General features: G+C 41.3%; 1 protein-coding gene across 2 annotated transcripts in view; it reads left to right on the forward strand.

Annotated features, from left to right (window-relative positions):
• Nucleotides 1-23132, forward strand: part of Cers6 (ceramide synthase 6) — a 262719-nt gene that overhangs the window by 60476 nt on the left and 179111 nt on the right. For both annotated transcript variants that reach the window (XM_006972379.4, XM_006972378.4), the window contains exon 2: nucleotides 16798-16903. In XM_006972379.4, coding sequence (XP_006972441.1) covers nucleotides 16798-16903 — 106 coding nt within the window. The remainder of the gene's footprint in view (nucleotides 1-16797; nucleotides 16904-23132) is intronic.

The following is a 23132-nucleotide window of genomic DNA, read 5'->3' on the forward strand; positions in this document are numbered from 1 at the left end:
CCCCAGCAGCCATCAGTTGCCAGTAGTTTCTGAGCGAAGGGTGGGACTTACTGATTACCTCCACACTCCAGGCTGGGATTTTGTCTGGCTTGGTTTTATGCATATTAGTCACAGCTGCTCTGAGTTTATAGGCTCAATCTCCCTGTTGTGTCTGGGAAGCATATTTGCTGATGTCTTCCACAACCTCTGGCTTCTACAATATTTCTGTCCCCTCTTTCTTTATGATTTCAGATCCTTAGGAGGAGAGGTTGTGGTCTAGATGTCTTCTGCAATCTCTTATCCTCTGTACATTGACCAGTTGTGGGCCTCTGTATCAATCACCATGTACTGCAAAAAGAAGTTTCTCTGGTGAGGGTTGAAAGATGCACTTAGCTATAGGTATAATAACAAGATTCTAGGAGTTAGTTTAATTTAATACACATTTATCAAATAATAGTAGTAGGCTCCCCCCAGGCCCTATGACCTACTACAACTCGGGTTCTTGGCCCTCTTAACAGTGCTAGACGAGAGTTTTATCTTATGGAGCAGGCCTTAAAGCTAATCATAAAGTGGGTAAGTACTTGCATAACATTTGTGCCATTACTACACCAGTGAGCATATCATTCCAGGCTGGAACCTACTGGTTGAGAACCACTGTTCTAGAGCTATGTAAGCCACCTAGTACTGATGAAGCTTCCAGATTGGTACCAGCTTGATTTCTCCATGTTCTGTGATTCAAGTATATGGTATCTTTTTTTTTTTTTTTTTTTTTTTTTTGGTTTTTCGAGACAGGGTTTCTCTGTGTAGCTTTGCGCCTTTCCTGGAGCTCACTTGGTAGCCCAGGCTGGCCTCGAACTCACAGAGATCCGCCTGCCTCTGCCTCCCGAGTGCTGGGATTAAAGGCGTGCGCCACCAACGCCCGGCAAGTATATGGTATCTTTAGCAACAACATCATACAATCAAGTTCTGAAGGGTAACCCAGAGCAGTGGCATCAGCTCTTAGTGTTTGGGAGTCTGTGGAACCTTACTGACCAACAATTCCTGGTAGGTTTACATTCTTGACTTGAGATGTATCAAAATGCAGTACTTTTCCTGAAAAATAGAAGAGAAACAGTATGAAATGGTTTTTCCTCTACCCTCATTCATATGAGGATGATAAGCTGAGCGTTTGAGAGGTGCTATTTATACTCTGGAAATATGGCAAGTTGGAGAAAAAAAAAGAATAGCTAGTTGGGAAGGTTCTCATATGAGCCCAGATGAGCCAGAACAAGAGACCTCTTTTTAAAAAATTCCTCCAGTGCAGGTCATATCCAGGAGGAATGACTGCTGGCATCAGGAGTGTGATTGTAATTATGGTGGGAAGGAGTAATTGTTTGCAAAGTAAAGCTTTGTTTGCTGTGTTAAAGGGGACGTTGAGATCAGTGGTCTTGTTTAGGGATTCTTGGGGTAAAGTGGTCTCAAAGTCCTTGGAAAGCAAGAAGCACAAGCATTAAAAACAACAAACAAACAAACCCCATCAAATTCCAATAGTCAGAGGCAGAGGCAAATGGATCTTTGTGAATTTGAGGACAGTCCGGTCTACACAGAGAGACCCCATCTCAAAACCACTGCCACAAAAACCTAATTAAAAAAACAAACAAACAAACAAACAAACAGCTGTTAAACATCCTGCAAAAAAATATTCCTGGATCTCAAGATTTTATTTAAAATCCATACTAATATGCGGTAACATTGTTGGAGTATATGGCATACCCCTATATTGATATTTTGTTGGAAGACAGTCCCTAAAATTTAGAAAAGTGTTCCTTCTAGTGTTTATTCAGCAGATATATACCCGTCAGTTAGTGCATCTGAAGTTAGCCCCAAATTCCTGTTAGACTGAAGGGAAATGAAAGTCAAGACGCATTGAAGTGGCACCAGAGTACATGATGGCGATACAGCACTGAGACTGTCTTTACGAGCAATTTCTGAGTGAGTGACATTTGTGCTCTGAAGTCACATGGTAACTTTATAAAACCTTATAGGATGTGTCATCACTTAGTCATTGTTGTTTATGTTATTTTTTTCCCCCAGACTCTCTGTAAGAGTCTGGTTGGGAGCCTACATCTGAAAATGGAGCTTCAGTTTTCCCTCCTTGTTCTGCAAAGCAGGGCTGTCTCTACCACATCCCTTAAAGACTGATTGTCAATTATCTCGCCTTCCTTCATTTGGACCTGCAGGACCCTGGAGGGGGAGGGATGCATCCTTGCTTTGCAGAACCTCCTCAGCAGCAGCATAGAGCTCCGTGACTTTTAAAGTTGTCTTTGAACCAATTACACAGTAAAATCATTATTGAAACACTTCCCTCAAGACTCCAGCAAAGAAAGCAGCTTTGCTTATATGTGAGAAATGAGTTTGGAAATCTGTGGAATTTTTGGACACTTCACATACAAATGACACTTTGTTTAAACACTTTGCTGGAAATACGTATATATGGATGGATATCTATGTATATGTGTGTATACACAGACACATGTATGTCTCTTTGTCTTCCTGACTCTCCTTTCCTTACTTTATTTGCCTTTTTATATATCCCCAGGACTCAGTTCTGGGAGCCATACATAGCTGTGTAATGCCGTCTTTTTTTTTTTTTATCCAATGATCCTTTGCCCGATTGTCCACTAGCTTCTTCTATAAGGCCTCTGATCACTTAGTGTACTTGAAGCCTCCATGGTTACTCTTGTCACTCACCATCATGTTTGAGATGTATCATTTCTCTCCCTGCAGAACTGAGATGGTCCTTCACCATTCTTACCCTTTATTGTTTTGCACGTGCTCAGCATCTCCCAACGGGCTGCCAGTTAGAGTGCTATGGGAGCCCTTGCCAGCATGTGTCCTAGCTCCACTCCATGAAACCATCTCAGGTTTGGCATTGTCTGAGGAGGTTGCTTAGTGAGGTAGCGTTGATAGCCACCAGTCAGCATCCAGTGAAGACACTGTACTGATTAGGCAGGAACTCTCTGCACATCCCAAGTATGAGTTAACGTTTTGGTTATGGTTGACATTCACTAGAATGTTGGCCTTGGTCATGTTTTCCAAATAATCTTAGTGACTGTGTATAATAAATCTTAAACTGGGGCAATACTCTGCTATACAGAGTTCTGAGGAGTAGGGAAGAGATCTCTTTGTAAAGGGATGTGGTTTTAGCATTTCAAGGTGAAGTGTTAGATTATCAATGAGCAGCTGGAGAAAGACAGAAGGTAGAAAGAAAGAGAGGGTTGGTCTGACCTTAGGCAGGACCATGTTTATTCACAGTGAGGGGCACATTGTCTCGTGTGTGCTGATGACCAGAATGCCTACAGAACAAGATGGGATTCAGCCCCTTATAGTGGTGATAGGACTCCCATAGTCCACAAGGGAAGTTGGGAAATACAATTTTGCAGCAGGACACTATCAGTAAGTATCAGACATTTATAATATATATTTTATTAGTGTTATAAATACATTTGGAAGAGCTGCCAGACTCTTTCTCCCCGCTGTATTCACAGACTTTGTTCACCTGTGGTTTTGAAGATCAAAAGACATAGTTTTCTATTTCATACAGATATGTCAATTTTTGTTTTTATAATTACTAGATCAAATGAGACAGAATTGGTTTAGACTCAGGTCTTCAGGGACTGGTTCTGACTTGGTGACAGAATTTGAGACTGAGGAGGCTAAGCAGTGATGACACTGAGGTAAGTCAGGAGACTCCAGGTGACTTCCCAAGTTGCCATCAATAGAAAGGAGACATCCCAGTGTATTGGACAGTGTCAGGCAGTGAGGAACCAAAACTCTTGTTTTATTTTCTGTTCCTTAGGCTGTCTAGATTCAAACTGTGGTTTTCTCTCCCCTAAAAGAATGTTCACCCTGTAGGCCTGAAATTTGCAAAGTGCCATGAGACAAATATGATTCTGACTGATAAACCAGCAAGTACGTGGAAGTCCAGGAAGTAGAAAAGGGGAGGTATAAGCTAAGAGGGGGAGGAAGGGAAGATACCTGCTCAGATCATCAGAAAGTTCCAGGAAGTTAAGACAACTTCTATGGTGCATTTGGGATGAGGCATTACTGAACAAATGTCAGAGGTGAATGACAGGATGCTGTAGTGTTATAATAGGAAGTGACATTCCAAGTCCAGATGTTGAAAACTGCTCAGCCTGTTGTTTGGGAGGCCCCCTTCAAACTTCCCAAGGCCCAGGAGCCCCATGATCCCTTATTTCTGACAGCCCAATAGAAAGATCCCACTTAAAACTGGAGCAGCCTTCAGGCAGGCCTGGGCATGAGTTTTGTCAAATGGAAATACAAGTCTATGATTTCTTAGAAGCTGTATTTCAGAGCAAACAAGCATGGACACGGTCTTACTGCCGCCCTAGATCCTGCAACAGAAGCACGCTATGGTTCACGTGCTGGGAAGTGGTTTATTGGAGAGCACAGTTTCAATGTGGGGATGGGGTTTCTTTGGTCCTGCTCCTGGTTTTGATCCTTGCAGAGTTTTCCACTCTTCACTCTTGACACAGCACCAGCACAGCACTGGTTTGTGCAGAGGAAGCACAAGCCTTCGGCAACTAAGCTGGCCGACTTTGAGATCTGTGTGTGTTTTCCAATGGCAGGGAACTCGGTGAATCACCAGGGTTTTGTGGGGTTCCCAATACAGCCCAGTTACTTCATTTAATGTCACCTGCTGCCAGTTTCAAAGTTCGAAGGCATTGTTAGTGTGCTGTTTCTTCTTTGTTGTGGTGAGTCTGATGTCTTCTGAAAAGATAACTGTTACCATTTTTAAAATTTATTTTTGTAGTACACTAATTGATGTTAGCCTTCACTGGCAGCTGGGAAGTGGTTCTCTCTGTAACTGAGATAACATTTTGAATAAAGAGGGAGAAAGTATTGCAGAGGCATACCAAGAGCTTAGATGTGTTTCCCAACTAACTAAACAGACCAAACTCAATTATATACAGCATAACAGGTATTCAGATGTATTCTGGGAATGATGGTAACTGTGAAAGCAGTGTTGTGGGATGAAACTAACAGAACCCCTTGACATTGGTTGGATGAAAAGTGATCACTAGCCAAATAAGAAGCACACAGGTCAGTAGTTCATCCTTTGACACAGTCGATTTGTGAAGCCAACAGAGACAGGCTGGTTCTATATTTCTGCCCTGTTTACTGCAGGATGTTGGATTTTGCTGTTGAACTTGTTTTTTCCCTGATCTCATCATCATCATCGTGATGCTACTCCAAACAACTCTATCTTCTTTCACACAAGATCAGGAAGAGGCATGAAGCCCAGAGGGTAAAAAAATACAACATGAGAGTGGGCAGAAGACAAGGAACCCAATAACTATTATGTTCTGTAGAATAAGAGCTGTGGACATAGGTCTAAATGCAGCAGGGCGTTGCAGAAAGGTTTGGAAATGGTACAGAGGGTCTAGAGAATCTTGAGATGAGTGCTGGTGCATGACATCAGCAGGGACCAGCAGACAGTGGCCTTTACATGTCTGCAGAGTGAAAGGCCTGGGGTTGTGTAGTGGGTGTTCTGGGAGAGTGGTCAGTGAGGATACAGGGAAGCATCTGAAATGCAAGCCTGCTGTGCCATTGGACGGCAGCCAGTGCATAAGTGTTATTTCATGTCTTCAGAAGGCCAGGCCGTCTGTGCCAGTGCAAGGGCCAAGTGCCTGCAAGAGGACTCGCCTCCCTCTGTGGATGAGCTGGTGCTTTTCTCTTCATGTTCTTCCCCTTGCAAGGCCACTCTCAGCTGCTTTGTAAGTTGGACTTTGAGTTCATGGATGTTTTGAAGTTTGTTGTTTCTATTCATAGATTCAGGTAGTATTTTTCTTTTTTTGTAGTGAAAGGGAGTCTCCAAGGACCTGGAATCTCACCTCCCCATTCCTTAATGATGTGCTGCTATCATGCTGTTTAATGAGCAGTGATTGGCATAGGAAGCTGGTGATTTATATTCACTTTGTTTGGAATGCTGTTTAATAAACCGCACCAAGTTATTTTTGGCACAGTTAGAGCAGTCATGGAGCTCATTTTTCAGGACGGAAAGCATTTAATGAAAAGAAATAGTAATTGTGGGGCTAGGTTTTAGCCTTCACTAAGCTTCTGTCTGAGTAGTTCTGTGTTGCTCTGTGCTGGGCACACAAGGAAGTGAAATTAGGGACTTGGCATGGAAATAAGAATTGAGAGACCTAAAGAATAGCATTTGTGGAAAGATAGAAAGATGACGTGTGTGAGTGTGTGTGTGTGTGTGTGTATACACAAATATATATATATATATATATATATATATATATATATATATATATATTTGTGGATACAACTAATTACTGAAAGTGTAGTGTTTGTGTTGCTTCTGATGATTGACATTTGACCTGCAGGATGAAAAAGAGGATAGTTCAATCCTTCTTTGGGTTAGTGTACGATTTTTATGATAGCATATGTGTATATGCATATAGCTCCACAAACAGGATCTATTTTTAATTAGTTATTATGCCGTGATTACATCCCACAGAGTTAATTATATCTCTAGTATTACTCCATTAATATATGATGAAATAATAAAATGTAATATAATTATCTTACTACATTACTTATTCTCACATATCCAAACTGTATAGCTATATTCTGTCTATGCCCCCATCTATGTAGAAATTTTACCTGGATTGAAAAAGATCGAGCTGATCACAGCTGTGTTTGAATACTATGAAGGAACATTTGAGATTTGTTGCTTGGTCGACAGTTGTGCTGAGACATTTGGGCTCAGTTCTAAGGCAGAATTTTCTAGGCCCCCCACCTGCAGGTGAAATGACCCTGCTCTAGTGAATTCTCTCCCTCTGCTAGACCAGTCTGCTCACGCCTAGGCTAGTGCAGTGCTTTCAAGCTCCAGCTTGCATCAGTATTGCTTGGAGGTTTTGTGAGAAGCCATGTGACTGGGCCCCACCCTCAGAGCTGTTGAATGTAGGGGTGGGGCAGGGCTGGAGGATTTCCACTGTCACAAGGTTTCTGGTGAAGTTGAGGTGGCTAGTAGGACACTTACACTCTGAGAAGCATTGGACCAAATGAAGCGCTTGGCTCAAACAATACTGTTCTTAGGGGCCCTTTGAGGATCTTGGTTAAATACTGACTCTGACTCAGCCTGGATCTGAGCATGAGAGTCTGCATTTTTTTTAAATGTCTTCCAGGTGATAAGTGCCCTTGGGTCCATTGACCAACCCCTGATTAGGGATGATGAGGCCTGAGAAATTGAAATATACAGATATGTGAGTCCTATACAGCTCAGATGTCCTGTAAGCAGTTTTATTTTGGTAAATCTGTAAAAGGGAAAGATTTAAAAATTAACTTTGGCTTTTCAAAATGATTTTTTAAAGAGTAAAATATCATTTTTGTTACACAGATCCCATCATCATCTTTCCAAACATTCTATGACTCTTCTCAGTGGTTCTGTAGATAAGAACTCTTTTGCTCACTCAGTAAGATTTTTGCCCTTCAGAAAATGCCTCCTTGGTTCAGTCTACTACTGTGCTTTAAATGAGATAGCCTTCACATTCTTTTATTTGAATAAGCTCTGAGGTTTACTTCCAAATTGGGCTGTTTCTCATAAACGCTCCCAACAAAAAATTTGAGGCTGTAATACCATTGTGTCCACTCAGGCACTTTCTGGTCATGCCACTGGAGTTGTATCCATGAACGTATAGAATAAATAGGGCAATATTAATATTTTTTAAAAAAAATAACAGAGATTTATGTCCTTTACCTGAAGCAATTCAGGATTGCATTAAGAGAATGAATTGCCTTTTAGGAGAAAATTCTGGTTTCCTTATTAACAGCAAAGTAAGTATTTTTTTGTTTTTGCCTCCTGACTCATAAGAAAACTGTTTTGCTGTGACTGGCTTCAAGTTGCGCTCTGTTTAATTTTCATCTTCCCAGATTCCATTGCTGCACTGATTCAGGGTTTCTTCATGAAAGAAATAGTCTTACAGGATCAGCAGTAGTTCCTATACCCCCTAGGAGATGAAGATCTCAAACCAGAAAAGCTGAATATTAATAGTGCTTTAATCTTTGATATGTTGTTTTCTCATACACAGGGAAGAAAGCTTGCACGTGCCTGCCTGCATACCTGTCACTGTACATGTCATTTAACTAGGTGATCCAGTTGTACTGCAGGGAAACTCTCTCCAGAAGGGAAATAAGTAGCTCAGCATCTCACAGCTCCCAAGTGGTCAAATTGGTATTTGCACATATATAGGGAAGCCTGTCTCCAAAACTCTCAGCTTCTTTTTATGCTTAGAGATGCCCCAATTCACATAACAGCTTCTTCTTTGGAATAGTGTTCTTAGACCATGGATATCAGACCCAACAAGAGGAAGCTTTAAACGAGAAAGGGAAGAAAGAAATTCCCTGGTCTCCCACATCGCTTTAGTTCCTGATCTAGCAGCCAACAAGAACTCTGTGAGCCTGTGTCACATAAATCTAGTCCAGATGAGAGCCCAGTTGGTGGTAGTATCCCAGAGTTTCTACTGTAGACTTGCAGAAGACACTGTCCTGGTTCACATGCCATCGTCCCTGGGCTTCAGACCACCTACCCTTCAGAGCATGTTTGAGGTGTTAGAGCTGAGGCTCTGCAATCTCCCTGTCCCAAATGCTAATGGGGGAGGGTTGTGGGCGTGTTAAGACCCAGCAGTCCCAAGGATCAGAGAGCCCTCTCTGTCTTGGTATTGCACAACAAGTGTGCTGATTCACAGTGGTTCAGCTTTCTAGTAGACAGTGATTTTGCTGATGCTGTGAATCCAGATTCTCATTTTACATTCCCATCACTGTGAAGGGTGCCACCTTCATTCTGTTTCCTACAGTTGATTGTTCCTAGTTATCCATTATTGTGAAACAGGTACATGGTGCTTAACATAACAGCTTAGGCTGTTATGCTGGTGTATGGCTTACGGGGAGATATTAATCCATATGGATGATGAATTTTAATACAGAAGCTTATAATATCCCCATCAAAGAATTGTTGACTTTGTTTTGCAATGTTCTGTGGAGCCATTGTGTTTTCAGTCACCCACCATACAAATAAGGTCATATTATTAGTTGAACTTCACACAACCATACATCTCCCATGATAGCTCAAGAGGAAAACAAGCAAGATTCATGGACGAGCATATTTGTGACTGTGAGGCACAGTGGTATTGGTGTATAGTTCAGAAAAAAAAATGTGCACAGACCGTGACCATGTGTTACCAACTCACAAGTCAAGAGTGTTGGGAGAGCTCAGCGCTTGAAAAAGAGGGGATGGATCTGTCACTTTCTAGTTCAGCTTACTGATGCATTAGGACCTTTTCTCCACTTATAAAACAACTGACAAAATTTGGAGACATTTGGAGGATCAATTGAGATAAAGTGTGGAAGCACTTGGCGACTGTGGTAGAATTAAAGGATTAACACATTATAGAGAGGCCGTGGGTTCCCTGCACCTCACATTTTATTTCAGGGCCAATTATGAAAATTGAAGGTGAGTCTACTAGGTGCAGGCTTCGTAGGACAACCTGTCTACAGGGTGAAGGTCAAAGGCCTGCTTCCCTTTTGTTAGCTGGTCAGGTGTGGAAGATGAGTGACCAGTGTGGAGACCCCGTTAGAGACTGAGTTCCAGAGAAAGGTGTCTGTAAAAGGGAAGAGGACCTCAGTTACCGAGAATTCTGGAATTCTGGCAGCAATCCTGTGTGTGACCTGTCGAAGACTGGAGTTAGAGCTAGATGGTCAGGGATTGAATTGGTGAGGTCCGCAGGCAAGGCTGACACGGACGAATGCTGCCGAGGTGGAGCTGTGTTGTTTCATAAGTGCCCTCTATGGTCTCCTCCTCCATATACAGGGATGAACAGTGTGAAAGTGAACCCTTACTCAGACAGGTGTGCTAGTTTCCAATGGTTCATTGGCAGCTACAGTGAATTCATAAGCACTGTCAGGCTTGGCAAATATTAGCTGGCTTATGGCAGTAGAACCTTACACTTTCCTGATTACAAAGGTGTTTTTCTACATAAATACATCCCATACATTTTTTTTCTTCCTGAAACATTTTTATCATTTTACATATTTAATGTGTACAACATGATCGTACAGGGTCCACAGAGAGAGCTAAAAGGTTTCTAAAGTGAAACACATGAGCACCCACCACCCATGGTTTTGTTTCATTGGCCTGCACAACTAAGATCTGATTTTGCATGAGTCCCATACCCAATGCAGGACTTATGTATCTGCTACAGACATCACAATGCCTTTCTTGTTTTGTGTATGTGAAACGTAGGGGTGTAGATCTTATTCGGAGAAAGTCACAGTTTCTTTTGAATTTCACAAACTTTATAGAGTCTGTCTTCAGTAGTTGAAATGAACTCATGATGAAGTAATGTAAAATCTTTAGAATCCTGTACATTTGTAGCTACAAGGGACATATTTGACATTTCTTAGGTCAACTTGGGATTTACAAAGATTTCTGTTCTAGATGATGACATTTGGTGGCCTTTCTGTCACTGATAGGCCTTTCAGTGAGCTTTAGGGTGGGCGTGGCTGACAGATACCTTTATTATTGCTATTTAGACAGTCTTCATTAATCTTCTGGGGACTTTAAAAAGCATCTACCCATTAGCACAAGCAGTCTTTGCCAGTGGTTACATTCTACTCGGGACCAACCAATGCCCAGTGACTTCTTCCATTTCCTTAAAGAATAGAACAAGGCTGCATTTCAAAAATAAAATCATTAGAGTATTTTTCATAAAGTCAAAAATAAAAAGATGCGTGAAAAACATCTAGGCATCAGGTCCTTTATCTCTTTATTTCTAGTAAGGAGAAGGATGTATTGTTAAATGTTTAAGGAGCATATGGACTATGCATATCTCTAGAAGCCAACAAAAGAAGAGTAAATTTACATTTTAATAAAAATGAATGATGTAGGAAGATGTAAGATTAAGGGGTGGTCAACTAAAATAGGACCCCAAGGGGAAGACATTAATATTTGTGTGTGTGTGTGTGTGTGTGTGTGTGTGTGCGCGCGCGCGCGCATATGGAGGTCAGAATTCACCTTCTGGAGTCAGTTCTCTCTTTCCACCATGTGGGCTTGGGGGGCTGAACTTGGGTTGTCAGCACACACTTTTCCTTGCTTTCTCACTGAGGAAAAGACTTACAAGCAAGCAAACAAGGGAACCCTTTTTGTTTGTACATAATTGCAGATTCACAGAAAATTGAAAAGGACAACAGAGAGGTTTCCTGACCCTTCATAGGAAGTTTCTGCATGATTTCTCCAAAGGGAAATATCCTTTGGAAGAAAGAGGATGTGGCCAATGACATTGTGAGCTCATGAACTCTTGGCTCACTCACAAGCCTGTGCCAGCCCTGTGTTTTCCTGTGACAGAATGAGGACCAGTACAGGCTGCCTGCTGACATGTGAACACATGCTTTCTTTCATAAAAACATGGCAAAAGTGTGAATATATTGACTAATTGCCAAATATTGGGGTTCTGGTGTGAAGTCTGCATGTATCATCTAGGTGTTCACCAGAATTTGCCATGTATATTTTATCTTTCCACTTTATGAGTGTGGTCACCAGTGTTTAGAAATACTAAACAGCTTCTCAACATGCCAAGCCCAGAGCAGGTACAGCCATTTATATCAGATTATATCAGGACTGTCTATATTTTGCCTCAACTCTGCAGCTGCAAAACCCCAGGTACACATTTTAACTTCATTGAGCTGTATGTTGTATTTCTGTAAACCAGGGCTGATGTTTACTTCAAAGAATTGCTGGGTTTGTTTGAAAAAAAATAAAACATTACACAGTGCTTATTAGCCCATGGTCACTGTATAAAACAGTTTTTAAAAGAATTTATTAGCCCATGGTAACTGTCTATAATGATTGGCTCTGCTTCTCCATCCTGACATCAGTAATTGTTTTTCTTCTTGAAACAATGTTGTATTAGATAAGATTGTAGCACATGTGCTCAAACACACACACACACACACACACACACACACACACACACACACACACACGCCTACTGACTCAGTCACCTGCACAAGTTTGTCTAAACATGCACCTCCAGATTGTTTTGCAGCATGCTCTTTTTATTAGCGTTAACATCTGAATAATTACTGTGACGTTAGCCAGACATATGCATATTTTTGGGTGACTAGTCTTTACTTGTACATGGTTAGATTTCTGTCTAGCATGGTCTGGGTGGGGTATATGTTCATCAATTATTAATGGATTATGGTTGATTTCAAAGACCTTCCCAGGTATTTTCCTATTTTCAAATATATTGGCTATTTTTGATTCACCGTTAATGCTGAAGATCTGGTTCTCTCTGACCTGCAACCTGAAGAACTTGAAGTGGGGTTTGGACTCCACATACCCCCTTTATTCCCTGTCACTGAGCTTGCTTCAGCACCTGACTCCTGTCCCAAGCCTATTTGCTTCCGTTCTCTCTGTAGAATCCTAGGGTATTGGTTTTACTTTTGCTTGGACTTTGGGGAGAGACAACTGACCAGAAGGGGGTGGTAAAGATAGAAGGGGCTTGTTCCTCAAAGTTAGAAACAGAATACCCCTTCTAATGCTTTTTTTCTTCATTAAAATCTTCATCCAGAAAGTCATACATTGATATCCACTTGTAACATTAGTGTGCTGGTAGGTTTTTGTCAACTTAACACAAACCGTGACACAGCTGGGAAGTGGGAATTCTTAATTGAGCAAATTCCTCAATGTGGTTGGCCTGTAGGAAAGAAAGTCTTTGGGGAGGTTCCCGCTCACTGGAGCAGTGCCACTCTTGAGCAGGTGGTCCTGGGGAATGTAGGAAAGAAGACAGATCAGGCCATGAGGAGCAAGCCACACAGCAGTGTTCTTCCATGGCCTCTGCATCAGGTGCCTGAGTTGACTTCCCTCTGTGATGGAGTATGACCTGAGAGTTGTAAGCTGAAATAGACCCTTTCCTACCCAACATTCTTTTTGATCATGGTGATTTATCATATTAGGAGCCATAACTAACACAATTAGTATAGCTAGATCTCAAAAACACTGACCCACTTAGACACAATGAAAACATTTTTATAAAACAGTATACAGCATCACAACCAGGATAGCAAATACCAGACAATTTGATGGTCTTATTGAGATTTCTCCAGTGTTTTTTTTGTTTGTTTGTTGTGTGTGTGTGTGTGTGTGTGTGTGTGTGTGTGTGTGTGAGAGAGAGAGAGAGAGAGAGAGAGAGAGAGAGAGAGAGAGAGAGAGAGAGAGAGAGAAAGGTTTCCATACAATTTTATCAACATGTAGATGATCCACCAGCACAGGCCCCCAAGTGTCTAAAAGGGTGGGGAATGCCACTGTTGAAAAGGACTGACAGTTTCTGACGTGCAACCACTGAGAATAATTATTTAATGTTATTATATAACAGTGTCATATATCTTGTATGTGTCTTTCAATAACCTCCTTTTCCAGATCATAAATATCTTTGAGTGCAGAGATTACTGGCATGTTTTATGTATATGCTTCACTAAGGCCCTTTACTAGTGCTTCACTCATGCTTCACTCATGCTTCACTCATGCTTCACTCATGCTTCACTCATGCTTCACTCATGCTTCACTCATGCTTCCTTTACTAGTGTTCTGGGGTGATTAATTCATGCTTAAAATACAAATACATGGTCAAATGCAGACCAGTACTTTTCAAAGCTTACATCCTTATTATATTTACACTCAGCTGTAGCATGTGAAATTATTTTATAGAAGTTTGATCTTTTGAAGGCGGTGTTTCAGCCCTTGGTTAAAAAAAAAAAAAGCAGTTAGGTGAGCACTTCCTGGTGGAGGTGATGATCAAAGCTTGAGAGCGCACATGCTCCAGTGTGCTAGCCCATTGCCCTTGTGTGTATCTCTCCCTCCCTTCCTCCCTCCTTCCTTTCCCTCCTTTCTCTCCCTCCCTCCCTCCCGTTCTTCCTTCTTCCCTCTCCATTCCCTCTCCTTCCATCCCACCCACCACTGTGAAAGTGTTTTGTATGCTTGCTTTTCTTTGGTCTATCATTAGAAACAACATTGTTTTTTCTCTAATGGACTGTGACAGAAAGTAATAAAATTGTAATAGCTGTGACATGGGTTTTATTTAGAATTTAATATGTTCTCTGAAAAAAAATCCTGGAGATGATTCACAAATTCTTCAGAGAATAAACACAAATGAAATTGCTATATCATCCTTTCACCAGGGATACCTATGAGGAATACAGTTAACTGTTCTTCTTCCTTTTCTTGAGGATTTGGAATTAACTTTTTTTTTGCAATTTAAATTTTGAAATTTAAGTGTTTACTTTTCTGTACTGCTCAAGTTGTTGAGAAACAAACAAACAACAAAAAAAACCTTAGTGATTGGGTGAGCCTACCCAAGCGCTATGTGAGGGAAATGTTGATGTCACAGGGACAATGAGAATTGAGAAAATGGCTTCTAGTACTGGAAAGGCCAGTACTAGAGTACTGGATGACCCTGAATTGATGTGATATTCAAGGGAATTAAAAACATACAGCCATTGGTCTTGGACACACATTCATTTATCCATCAACTACTCACTGAATGCTCACAGTATTCTGTCCATATAAATAAGGGCATCCTAGGACACAGAAACTTCTTGGAAAAAAATCCATGTGGTTTGATTTATTGTGTATACTCACCATGGGCCATTTACATTTTAAATGGCTTCGCACTTTCCAGCAAGTTAAATTCTCTGAACTCATCTTTCATTCCTCTAATATACTTCCCCTGAATCCTTAGAATTTAGAATTTACTTTGGCTAGGGTTGGTATGGCCAGCCACTTGTTTCATTGACCTTCCTTGGAAGGGAATCCTATCCTGTGCTTGAGATACACAAAGAGGAAGTGACCATGCCTTGTATTTATCTGGCAGGTTGTTGCAGAGAGAGTGGGGGCAGAATCCCAAATGAGTTTAAACACAGCATGTTAGAAACAGGGAAGAGGAGGAGGGCTGAGGAGAGATCCAGTGAGGAAGAGTGGAAGCCAGTCACAGGAGAGAGAGGTTCAGCCTTTACATGGTAGGTCTGCCCTTTTAGCCTGTTGTTTTTTCTTTTTTCCACAGCACACATTTCTTCTCACGTTTTCTGTTAAGCATTGTGAGAGTGGCCAGCAAGCGGGAAACGTGGCTGGAGAAACAAGTTCTGGCCTCGGCTGTGGTCACTGCCCATTAAGTGATGTGTCTTTTCCAGTTGGAGCTTCAGCTGTTGCTTTGTGGTTACCGAGAAGACCTGGAATTATTAGGAAAAGGGAAAGGCATTCCTAATGTGTCTGGAAGGACACATTACTAACGTGTCACACTGGAAGGAACCCAGAATGCAAGGCTCTGAAGAGTAGTCCAGTTTCTCAGAGGCTTACAACTTGGGAGAAGGTAGTAATTCCATCTCCCACTCTGTCCTGAGAGACCCTAGTGGAGCAAGCACGGTAGTGCGCTTTTTGTGTGTGTCTCTCCTGGCTCAGGCTCTTGCAACAGGTAGTGGCCTTGTTTCCTAGTTGGGGTGAATTTCTTCGTAAGCTAGGTTCCAGCTCAGCATTTTGTCGTGCTGCTCTCCTGTGTCTACTGTTCTTCAATCTTGTGGGGTTTGGCTAAATAAGCCTCATCTAAGGTTTCACGACTGATCTGTTTTATGCATTTATTGGTTGTTGCCCTTGGCAACCACTGAATTATCTTAGTAATACTCTCGTATGATATTAAATTAGTGGCAGACACTCAGCATCACCACTGAAGTATAGAAACTTATTTCTTGAATAGTTAGTCTAAAACACCTTGAAGGTGTGAATACTTTTCCTTTTATGCAGTTTTTTTTGAGACGTGTTACCATCCCTCTAGGGCCCTGTGCACTACACATCCCTCTCAGAGCCTCATTCAGACATCAGACATGGGAGATGAGGCTCATCCTTCCCATTTATCTTGGCATAGGCATTCGCTTCAGATAAAAACAGTCCGGCTCACGCTTTTAAACACTTCAGCTTTTAGCTTGTCGGGTGGCATGCCATTTAACATTCTTCACTGCTTCCTAGGAGAAAGAAGCAGGGGGCGGGGCGGGGGTGATCTACAAAGCAGAAACTACAAAACTGAAAGGGATTAGGGTTCAGTACTACATACATTGATTATGGAAACCAAATGGCTGTACTTATCACCGGAGTAATGGAAAGCACACGCCCTCCATGTGAACTCAGATGCTTAGTGAGCACTCTGGTATAATAATGTGACTGTACGTGTTTGTAAGAATACTGTAAAGTATGTCGTGTATTTATATATCTTGCCTGTATACCTACGATTCCATGCAGTACTACTCTTTTCCTTTGCTTTCTTGTGGTGTAAAGAATCATATAATTAACCTGTGGAGTCTTCTTAGAACTGCCAACTCTCATTAGAGTTTAAATGTTCTTTTGTTTTGTTTTTGAGACAAAAATCTCTCTAAAATACCTCTAGCTGTCCTGGAACTCACTCTGTGGACCAGGCCTGCCTCATGTTTACAGAGATCTTCCTGCCTTCCAAATACTGGGATTAAAGGCATTTGCCACTATACTCAGCCAAGGAATTTAAATGTTCCTAAAGGATTTCTCTTTTTAATGTGACTGCTGGTGACCTCAAGTGAAGTCTGCCTTATAGTTTACCCGTGTGAATGTCACCATAAAACCCTACAAGAATCTAATTAGGATAACCCAGTCATGTATCAATGAGGCTACTAAGAGAAGTTATAAAAAGTATAATTTCTGAACTATTTTTCTCTCTCCTTTTAAACCTTTAGATTCATAGCCAAACCATGTGCCATAGCCCTCAACATCCAGGCCAATGGACCACAAATTGCCCAGCCAAACGCCATTCTGGAAAAGGTCTTCACTGCTATAACAAAGGTATGAGTGTTTTCTGGGGGAACTTCTCTTAACCTCCAATCATTCCATCCTTTCTCTCCTGGGTTCTGACAATTAATTTTTCCTCCTATTGGACATTGCATCCTCAGAGAGAATGTAGGTGTTATGATTGGACCCAAACTGTAAACAGTAGATAAAAGACATTTGTGGCATCTTGGTTGACTGTAGCTGATTTTACAAGCTTTCCGTGCAAAGGTCTTGATTAGATAGAGGTTAGTCCAATCCAGTGCCTTTTTCAGTCTCAGGTGACATGAAGTATACAGATAAGAGCTGGGAGGGAGTGACCAGGCAAAGCTTACAGTGTGGCATATACATGTGTGAGAAATAGGACCTCTTGGCTTATAGTGAGTACCCATACATTCCAGGGGTTGTGATAGACACACTTGATCAACAGTGAAAGGCCATATTTGAAGAAGACTTGCTGTGTGAAGGAATGAAAGAACTTGTCAGCAGAGTTGGAATAGAAGAGATAGAAGAGATAGGCTCACAGTGCAGAACAGACAAAGAGATCAAATATTCAGTATGAAGGGAGTTAAACTTAATCTAAACTAACAGTGAGACGAAGAGAACAGAGGAGGGAGGAGGCAAGGGATTGGTACATATTTAAGCACAAAGAAGGGGAAGTGAAACACCAAGGACACTCAGTCTGAAGCCTTAGCTAAAGGAAACAAGTCAACACTGAGCCCACACACCTGCCTCTCAACCCCTAAGATCCCTGCTTACCTCTGCTCACCCTTGGCTGGATAAGAAAGCAGAAAACAGGAGGGGTACAACGCTCTGTGCATTTCTCTATCAGTGGTTCCTTTGACCCCTGTGAGTTTCTGGGAGAATCAGACAGGTGAATGAGGTGTGATTTGACAGTGTTAGGTAAATGCTGTTTCTCTTTGGTTTGTGGTGGTCACCATTAGCACTCCGAGTCTCATATCTTGCTGCTGTTAATTCAAATATCCAGACACTTTTCCTTATCTTGCTGCCTTCCTTCCTCCCAAAAGTCTACAGGAGTTTTCTATCTTCTTAAAAATGATACTGTTTGCCAGAGAAATATGAGGAAAGATTAGGTATTTTTTTTTAACATCTCCATAAGAAGTAGGAAAAGAATGAATGGAATTTTAGGGAAAGCTCTTTTTGTAGTTTTGAGAGGTGACATTGGATTGCCAAGTTCAGCCTCGTGGCACACATACCCTGTTATTAGAGGAAGTAAATATTTAGGAAAGAACCTCACCTTTCCATATAGTTTACCTTATGAAAGTGAAATATCTCTCCTATTAGTCTCATTATTCTTCTCTTACAACACTGAAGATCGAATCCAGGCCATTATAAATGCTGGACAAGAGCTACATTCCCAGCCCTGTCAAGCTGTGTTTGGTTTGTTCTGTAATATCTGTAGGCTAGGGGATATTGATGGAACAAGTACAGAGCCTCAGAAGTGCCTGGGGATACTGTCTGACTAAGTATATACGTGCCATGCTGACCACCATGTTCTGCTTTCCTCCACCTACTGCTGGACACACTGTGTCTTGGCACTGGGGGCAAAGTTCAGATAGTCCTCTCTCCTATCTGCAGGCCCATTGCCCCAGTCCATGGTGACCTCCAAGGGCATCACAACGCCTGTTACGAGATTACAAGTAGGCAAAAGGCTCACCTTAGCTGAGTCACCCGTGAAGCACAGGGGTGGCTGCCCTGCCCCATACGCAAGAAACCTCAGAGAGAAACAAACCCTGTCTCACATCTCCCTGCTTCCCTTGCTTGTTCCCAATCCCTTCTGGGACAACCAAAGGCTGTAGCTATAAGTAGAAAGGGGACAGAGGAGAGGAAGAGGGTGGATCCTGGGGTACAGGAGATGGGAAAGGGGCAATAAGTGCCTATTTGGGGGTAAGCCTCTGATTTATGAGCCCAGACTCTTAAGTGTCTGTAACATGCCCCTTTACCCCATTAGATTTGACTTGTAAGAACACATTACATTATATCACCGAAAGTGATGTAGAATTTTAAGATATAAGCCCTAGAATGTGAAGCTCCCTTCTAAATGTGGGGCCATGCTGTATGGGACTACATTGGTCATCTTCTCTGACTCTTGTCTCTGACATCACCAGATGGATATAAGTCATTGCAGTTTTCATCTGTCTGTCTTTTTTCTGTCTCTCCTTTCCCTGCCCTACAGGGAAATTTGTCATATTTTAAATCCTATAGAGAACAACCACTCAACCTACAGGGAAATCTATCATATTCTAAACACCAAAGAGAGCCTACTACCATTAGGAAATAATTAAGACTCTTGGTATTTGCCTGAGTCAGACCTAGGTCTGTAAGTTGAAGCAGTATCTTTTTCCCACTAAAGCTGGGCTCTCAACAGGTTTCTTAACTGTTGGAGGCCTTAGAAATCTTCAGATAACATACTCACAGGCTTTCCTGAGGATTGAATAAAACCACACACACACACAGAGACACACACCGCACACCACACCACACACACACCACACACACACCCACACACCCCACATCACAATACCACACACACACACACACCACACACATACACACACCACACACACACACACACACACACACACACACACACCACACATCATTTAGTAAACGGCGTCTATTTCAGCCTGTGTTTCCACGCATTAACTGCATTGCTCATATGAGGAGGTGAATTACTGCTGCTTCGTTGTGTTTTTTGAGAGCTTCTGATTCTGGAGTTTGGGGGTGGAGCCAGAGGACCCACAGTTATTGATTGCTGAGCCCATTTAAATATACCCAATGATTATTTCTTGCCAGTGAATATTTTTGAGTGCCTGTCCTTTGACTGGTTTTATCCTGTTATTTGAGTATATTTTTAATTTGGGGGGATTTTCTTTTTATAGCTATGAAACCAGCTACCTCACTTTCCTAATCAAATTGGTTCTCAAGCTACGAGGGTAAAAATATACAGCAATTATGAAGCTGTGTTTCATAGTGTTGAACTCCCTTTTCCTGGGGAGACACGAAACACCTTTAGACCTCAGATGGGTTCCAGTGTCCGACCAAAGTACTATTTCGCCAATGTCCAACTTGGTGAGACCAGTGATTTCATTAGACTTCCTGCAGAGAGCACAGGAAGTGTGTGTGTGCTACTACAGAGTTCCGCCAGATCACAATGGCAGCTGTGTGGAAGCTGGAATGGAGACCCAGCTTCAATGAACTTTACTTCCTATATGCTGTAGGACCTCGAAAGATCCCTTGCAGATGGGAAGGGAATGACGGCTGTAATTTCAAATGAGGGTGTCCTGATCCTCCTTCCCTCTGTCTACTTACAGGGACTGGAGAAGTAACTCAGAGGTTTAGAGTGCTTGCTGCTCTTCTGGAGGCCCAGCGTTTAGTTCCTAGGACTCAGGTCACGTGGCTCGTAAATGCCTGGAACACCAGTTCTAGAGGATTCCAATATCCTCTGTTCTCTCTGGGCATCTGCAGGCACTTGCTCATGTACATGAGAACACACATGTGTGAGCATTCTCTCTCTCTCTCTCTCTCTCTCTCTCTCTCTCTCTCTCTCTCTCTCTCTCTCTCTCTCACACACACACACACACACACACACACACGTACACAATAAATAATAAAATAATTCTTGTATACAATTGTAGACAGATTCTCTATAATTTATCTTCATTTTCCTCTTTCTTAATAAGATTGTTGTCATTAATTTTAGCTAACCAGAGGATTATACAAGATTACTGGGAAAGTTTGTGAGTTTTGAATATATTTAAACTGTAAAACTAAGAGAGGAAGAAATGTGAGGGATGGTGTCAGAACAGAGTGTTAACAGTGTATGTTCCTACAGTATAAAAAGGATACAACTAACTCGAATTGAGCAGGGGAAGATGGTGGGAAATGTACTGACTGCAGAATCACTTAATAGTTGGGAGGCAGTGGATGGGCTGTGCTGGCCAATCCAACAGCAGGAGAGGGTTCTTTAGCAGTACAGAAGCCAACTCCAAGATAATACTGTTGACAGGTGGTGGGTGGAGAGGACGAGGGAGGAGGGGGAGGAAATAATGGTACTTTTACGTGTTGCTCATGTGGATTTGAGCCAGCAAGTAGATAAGAGAAAAAGCCATTAAAATTAGAAAGGAGGAGGCAACATTTTCTATTTAAATATTCATTCATTCAAAATGCATTTGTAAGTCTTTACAATATAGGTACCAGTGGAAAAGATATTAAAGGTTTTTTTTTATGTTTATGGAGCTTGTATTCTGGTAATAGACTATTATATTATTATATACCTTTAAAATTAAGACAATTAAGACCACACAAAAACAAAAAGAATTGCAGGGCTAAATTACCATATCATTTATATGTAAATGATAAAACAGATTATAAGAAGAATGTCATTATTTATAATAAAACCCAAGAAGAATAGCACCACAGGAGTATACATTACAGCCTTGTATAAGAAGTGCTTGAGGAAAACATTAAAATACTCTTGGAGGGCATCAAAGGCAAGTTGAACGAAGATGTTAATTAACTTTTCTATTAATTTAAGAAATTGCTGTAATCATTTTACAAATAACAATATGTTTAGTTGCCCTTGCCTCAATTTTAGATATAAACAACCTGATACTTGTCATACAAGTTCTTGTCACATAGAAATATAAATACCTCTGAGTAAAATGTAGCACGGATTACTGAGGCATGGATAACAGACCGGTGGAAGAGCAGGGTGAGCTTTTAGTGGGGTCAGGGTGGAAGAGTGCCTTGGGGACATTGGGTGGCCATGGAGCATGTTAGAGTCCTGCTTCCCATAGAATAGCAGTCTATATTCAAAATGCACTCTGGGACTAATTATAATTTCTAATAATAATTACAGAAAAGATTGATGAATTCAAACATATTTTTAGTAAATACCTGCATAGTTTTTTAAAAAGCAAAGAATACTGTACTTTTAAAACAAATGATATACTGGCAAAAAAAAAAAAAAAAAACGTTTAGGGTAGAGAAAAATATTTAATCACTCTAATAAATGAAGAAATCCTACAAATAAATTTAGAAAATGTTAATAAGTTAAAGGGGGATAAAATTAGGCAGAGCGTGAGCTTGTTCTTCACCTGGAAGCATGGTCTGAGTGGTTTTAAACATGAACAATATTCTCGCATGACAAAGGGAAAATCAAAACTGCATTGAGAATCTGCTTTTAATGTATCAGACTGGAAGAGATGAGGATACATGGAGGCTTTGGGACATGACTATTCTTTCTTGTAAGAATTTGTAATAAAGTCAGTAAATTCTTAATGTAAAGGAAAATCACAAAAGCACAGACCCCTTGGAACGGCAATTCTTAGTTCCAGGAACGAACCCCAACATTTGCTACGACACACCAAGCTTATTGTTGTAGTGCTCTGAGATGTTTGGGTGCTACCAAAGTGTCTATCAGCAGGACAGACTAGAAAGGCGGAGTCTATCCTTACACTTCGGCGTTCTCTGAAATGATTTGGAACCTATCCAAGACACATTATAAAAAGAAAAACCCAAGTCCAGAGCAAAGTCCACAGCCTGCAGTAATCTGTGTGGTTGGGTGGGGGTGTAAGAATATGTATTCAGTTTTGTTTATGCAAAGTAACCCTGGCAAGAACCGATTGACTGTGGTTCCCTGTGAGAGGAAGAGAGGAGACTGACCCAACAGGGACAGTGTTGGGTTAGATGGTTTTTAGTTTGTGATTTGTGAACCTTAGGTCTTTTTTCTCCGACCACGAGTAAACTCAGAAGATTTTTTTCTGTCCCCAAGGTCCCACCTCCTTTCTGAGTTGTTGTCTGTTTATGGTTGCTGCTGGAGACAGTGTCATTTTCTTCAACAGTGTAGGGACTAGTTAGGAACAAGAAATTCAGAGGCAAGGTAAGGAAGACAGTAGAGGGTAGTGAGGGTGAATATAGTCACAATACATTATATATATGTATATATGTGTATATATATATATGACTGTCAAATATTCATTTTTATTGGATAGTAGTATAACCAATTATATTATAGGCAGTGACTCCCCCTGCCTCTCTCATATTTTCAATTAAGAGAGACATAAAAGGAGATGGTGGATTCTCTCATTACCACTGAAAGGAACTCAGGCACATGCCCAACTGAAAGTTGGCAGGTTGCATTTATAGGCACAAGATCAGAACAGACACATACCCCTAAACCATTTGCTGTGGTTTAGGGGTATGTGTCTGTCTTAGTTGATTC

This window comes from Peromyscus maniculatus, chromosome 4 (assembly GCF_049852395.1).
Source record: "Peromyscus maniculatus bairdii isolate BWxNUB_F1_BW_parent chromosome 4, HU_Pman_BW_mat_3.1, whole genome shotgun sequence".
NCBI classification, from domain to species: domain Eukaryota; kingdom Metazoa; phylum Chordata; class Mammalia; order Rodentia; family Cricetidae; genus Peromyscus; species Peromyscus maniculatus.